At 62.2% G+C, this 5,125-nt stretch overlaps 1 protein-coding gene across 1 annotated transcript in view; it reads left to right on the top strand.

The window, feature by feature from the left end:
* EPS8L1 (EPS8 signaling adaptor L1) overlaps positions 1 to 1,642 on the top strand; it is a 16,690-nt gene extending 15,048 nt beyond the window's left edge. The window contains exons 11-12 of the mRNA XM_075070529.1: positions 206 to 338; positions 586 to 1,642. Coding sequence (XP_074926630.1) covers positions 206 to 338; positions 586 to 672 — 220 coding nt within the window. The 3' untranslated portion in view covers positions 673 to 1,642. The remainder of the gene's footprint in view (positions 1 to 205; positions 339 to 585) is intronic.
* The last annotated feature ends 3,483 nt before the right edge of the window (positions 1,643 to 5,125 follow it).

Raw genomic sequence — 5,125 nt, 5'->3', positions numbered from 1 at the left:
GTCACTGCCTGGGGCACTGCTGGGGGAAAGCTCGCAGCACTGGGAGAGTCACTGCCTGGGGCACTGCTGGGGGAAAGCTCGCAGCACTGGGAGAGTCACTGCCTGGAGCACTGCTGGGAGAAAGCTCGCAGTACCAGGATAGGGGGTATCAGTGGGAGGGGCTCCGAGGGGCACTTGGCCTGACTGTCCCCCCTGCCCCTCCCAGGACGGTGAGCACCCTGGGGGTGCTGAACGGGTCCCAGCTCTTCTCGCTGTCCAAAGCCGAGTTCCAGGCCGTGAGCCCCGAGGAAGGAGCCAGAGTCTACAGCCAGGTCACCATACACAAGGCCATGCTGGAGGTACCACGATCTGCCCCCAGGGCTCCTGGGTTCTCTCCCCAGCTCTGGGAGGGGAGTGGGGGCTGGTGGTCTAGAGCCAGGGGGCTGGGAGCCAGGACTCCTGGGTTCTCTCCCCAGCTCTGGGAGGGGAGTGGGGTCTAGTGGTTAGAGCGGGGGCTGGGCGCCAGGACTCCTGGGATCTCTCCTGGCTCGGGGCAGGGGCTGCGGGTACCTAGGGCTGTGACTAATGCCCTCTTTGCCCTCCCAGGACTTTAGGAAAACCTCCGAACTGGAAGCTGTGATGGAGAAACGGAAGAGGAAATTGGAGGGCGAGACAGAAGCATCCCGCTCGTGAAGAAGGCAAGGACATGTTGCCCCCCCCCCAGCTGACAGAGCTCCCCCCACTGGCGAGGGTGCTGCTTTGGGGGCTGGATCACCGGACCCCCACCTGGCTCTCAGACTTCCCCCTCCCCAGCTCTCTGTGAGGGCATCTCCCCGAACTAGACACGCTAAGGACCTCTGCATGGGTATAGATTTCTTCACGGGCATCTGGCTACCACCTGCTCCATTCAGGCTACCACACCTCTTAAAGGAACAGCCCCCAGCGCATATGTGTTGTTGTTGTTTTTTACTTCCACTATTTATTTAAGAAAGGGGGCAAACTTTGAAATGTAGCCCCCCCCTTTCCCCTCCAAATGGTATGACCTCCCTTGTCCACAATCTCCCCTCTGTTCCCCCCAAGTGGTACAACTTCTATATTCCAACCCCCTTGCATTTCAACTCACGTGGTACAGCCCCCCCAGTCTGCACCGCCCCTCCCCGTTCGGTATAATCTCCAACACTGCTTTTTCCTCTCAAGTGGTATGTCCCCTCCATTTTCTCCCCCCAAATGGTACAACCACCACCCCCCCTATTTTCTCAATTGGTATGTACCCTATTCTCCAAGTGTGACTCCCCAGCCTTGGAAACTCCCCATTGCCCCTTAAATGGTACCACCTCAGTCTCCACAGTGCCCCTTCCATGTCCTCCCTCCAGAAATGGTGTGACCCCCCCTACTCATTGTTCAGCCCCCCCCACTGGACCCAGCAGAGCTGAGGCTAGGGGGCGCCAGGGAATCAGAGGACCTCATTGCATGTAGTACCCCCTGTGGCCACCAGAGGGGGATGCTCTGTGCTAGGCAGTGCCACCAGTCCTAAGGTTGCTTAACGGTTTCCATTCCCAGCTCCCTTTTTGCGGAGCTGCTTATAACTCAGCCAAACCAGAATGGCCGGGGCTGAAAGTTCCCAGCTCTGCAGCAGGCTGGGTTGGGGGAGGGGGGAGGATATTCGGGGCAAATTGATTCAGCCATTTTCGAGAGGGAGGCCGCCGGAGGGGAGACGTACACGCCCTACGTGCCCTTCGCGGCTGCTCGGCTCCTTCCTAAGGGGGGTCGACTCTCCCCACCCCCCCAAAAAAGGAGGGGAAAAGCAATAAATAGTGGGAAATGTTGACCCTTCGGGGCCTTTTCACAAGTGCAGTATATATATGGGGCGACGAATCTGGGTAGTGTTTATCTCGCGTGAATAAAACATGCTACAAATGTGAGGCTCGCGTGTGGTCTGAATTATGGGGCGCCTCAGCCTGAGAGCGGGACCGACACCGTGCCCAGAGGGTAACAGCCCCATTCCCTGCCCCCTGAGCCAGCCAGTCCCCGCCCCCCCGAGCCAGCCAGTCCCTGCCCTGGGGCTGGATGGGAACTGATGCCCCTACAGGGGAAAGGCCCCATGCCCCATTCCCCACCCCCCTGAGCCAGCCAGTCCCTGCCCTGGAGCTAGATGGGAGCTGGTGCCCCCCAGAGGGGCCAGGCCCCTGCCCCATTCCCCGGTAATTTGAGCCCCTCCAGTGAAAGGGCCGGAGCGGGGGCCAGAGCAGGGGATCCTGGGATCGCCTGGCTGCAGGGCCACGTTCCCTGTCCGGGTACAAAGTCCCCTTCCAGGCGCATCTCCCCGGGGAGGGCGAAGGGTAGCGCCACCCGCACCCAGTCCGGTTATTTCACAGCAGCCAGGAGCTGCGTGGGGCGTGGGCCCGGCCAACGAGGGGGGCCAGTCACGGGGATACAAGCGACACCCGCCCGCCCCCCAAAACGGAGGAGGGAGGGGCGTACCGGAAAGGCGATGGGGACCCATATCCCGGCCTCCCTCCCTCCAGCCTGCGCCCAGCTCGGGCCCCTCGGGCTCCCCACTCAGCCCGCCCCGGAGCGGATGCGCCGCTTCCGCGCCGCGTTCTCGAACCCGAACGCCGGAGCCGCCGCGTTCCATCCGCCCGGGGCATGGGGACAGAGGGCGAAGGGTTGAACCACAAAGCAACAGCAGGGCAATTCTGGGAAATCAGTCTCGCTCTGTTTCTTTCTTTTTCTTCTTTTCCTGACATAAATTTTTTTATCATCCTCCATCCCTCAGATTCCTTCTTTCTTCTTCTCCTCCTTCCTCTCATTCAATCTCGCCCCTTCCCTCCACTGTCACACGGGCAGGGCTGGGGGAAGCCGCAGGGCTGGGGCTGGCAGCGGCGGGCCTGTGGGTCAGGAGTGTAGGGGCACCGGTAGGGCTGGGCTAGCAGGGGCTTGCAGGTGGGAGTGAGGGGCACCCGGTAGAGGCTTTTGCGGGAGAGCCCAGGGCTGGGCTAGGAGAGGCTGTGGGTCGGGAGTGAGGGGCATTGGCAGGGTTTGGAGGGAGCCAGGGCTGGGCTAGCAGGGCTGTGGGTCAGGAGTGAGGGGCACCAGCCCAGGGTAGGGAGCCCAGGGCTAGTAGCTAACGGGGCTGCGAGTTGGGAGTGAGGGGCACCGGCAAGGTGGGGGGAGCCCTAAGGCTGGGCTAGCAGGGCAGCTGCGGGTCGGGAGTGAGGGGGGCACCGGACAGGGCTGGCGAGGAGCCCAGGGCTGGGCTAGCAGGGGCTGTGAGGTCGGGAGTGAGGGTCACCAGCAGGGCTTGGGGGAGCCCAGGGCTGGATTTGTTAGCAGGGGCTGTGGGTCGGGAGTGAGGGGCACCGGCAGGGCTGTGGGGAGCCCAGGGCTGGGCTAGCAGGGGCTGTGGGTTCGGGACTGAGGGGCACCGGTAGGGTGTGGGCGAGCCCCAGGGCTGGGCTAGCAGGGGCAGTGGATCGGAGTGAGGGCACCGACAGGGGTGGGGGTAGGGGGGATGACATACAGGAGTGAATCTCTCCAGCGTGGTTGGGCCTGAGGGCAGAAGCTGAGCTGGCAGGGAAATACCAGGGCCCAGACGGTCACTTCCTGTCCCACTTCTCCTGCACCTGGCCTGCCCCCATCATTGGAGCCTTGGGCCACTGGAGCTGGGAAAAAAAATCCCAGAAAAAAGTCCCTTGGGGGGTAAATCTCCAGTTCCTGCCCACTGAGGCTGGCGTTCAGGCCTGGGTGATTGGACCCACTTCGGGTGCGGGGCCGCCCTGGGTCGTTGAGGGTGTGGGAGGGCTGGGGAACCATCTGGTTCTCTTCCAGGGGCTGGGGAGGGAGGGGTCCAGTGGTTAGAGTGGGGGGGGAGGGGAGCGCTGCTCTGCATAATGTGTTGTTTGCTTAGTTGCGGGGGGGGTACAAGGTGCGCGAACCTAGGAAGGCAAAAGCTAACTGTGGCCGGTTAGCACCGTACCAGTAGAACCCGAGGCAAACGCTCTAGTCGGAGGCACCTGCGCTTGGCGCACCTAGGTGTGGCTTATCTGGGTGGTGCAGGGGGGACTTGGCTCGAGCGGGGCTGTCGGTAAAATAAATGGTGACCGGCCCTGTGGGTGGAGCACAGCGGCTGGGTGTATATGGGGCCCATAGCTCATGGGTCAATGCTGGCTTCCCCATCCCTGGGCGGAGGGGGGGAGCTCCCAGGAGTTGTTATTTTTTCCTTTTATTTGTGTCTCATACCCGCTCCGTACCAGTCCCTGCTCTCAATGAATCACCCATTCCCCGTTCCCAATCGCTCCGACAGCCCAGAAATACTGGGGCGGGGCCCGATCTGAGGCAGCTCGGCCTTGGAGGAGGTTCTTGTTCTGTGGTCAGTAGCGTCTCCTTCTCGACCTGGTCTACGCTGCGCCCCCCCAATTCATCGCCAGGCCATGTACCTGGGCGGGAAGGGAGAGGGGGGCGCTTGGGCCGGAAATGAACTCCAGCTGTTCGCTTATCGCAGGATGCGGCCGAGTCCCCAGGCTGGCCAGAATCGCAGGCTCCGGCCCCCTCCCAGCTGGGGTCCACTGTATTGCTGGAGAGTGCTCCCCTCCAGAGCGGGGAAGAGAACCAGGCGTCCTGGCTCCTAGCGCTTCCCTCTAACTGCTAGGACCCCACTCCCCTCCCAGAGCCGGGGAGAGATCCCGGGCGTCCTGGCTCTAGCGCTTCCCCCCTCTACACCACTAGACCCCACTCCCTCCAGAGCCGTGGAGAGATCCCAGCGTCCTGGCTCCAGCCCCCCACCCTGACCACTAACTATGGAACTGCTGGATGAGAGGAGTGTGTGTATCTCACGCACTTATCTTAATTAGCTAAACAAATCACGGGCTGGGCGCTCCCTCAAGGTGTGCATGTCTGGTGGGAAGGTGAGAGCGGTTCTGGCTTGGCCTGGCATTGGGGTTCGGGGGAGCCTGCTGTGATATCTCGGTGATTTCCCCATCTGGATTCAGAGGACACGACCCCGCAGCAGCACAGCAGGCTGGTTTGCGCTGCAGCAGTAGTAAGGCCGTTATCTGCGCTGCGGGCTCAGTCCCAGAGCAGGGCGCTTGGCTGGAGGTTCATGTGCCCGATACGGAGCAGGACCACCGAGAACCCCCGGCCTCGCCTG

Source organism: Chelonoidis abingdonii, chromosome 11, assembly GCF_003597395.2.
Source record: "Chelonoidis abingdonii isolate Lonesome George chromosome 11, CheloAbing_2.0, whole genome shotgun sequence".
Lineage (NCBI taxonomy): Eukaryota > Metazoa > Chordata > Testudines > Testudinidae > Chelonoidis > Chelonoidis abingdonii.
The sequence above is the reverse complement of the archived record's forward strand: the minus strand, read 5'-3'. Positions and strand labels throughout refer to the sequence as shown.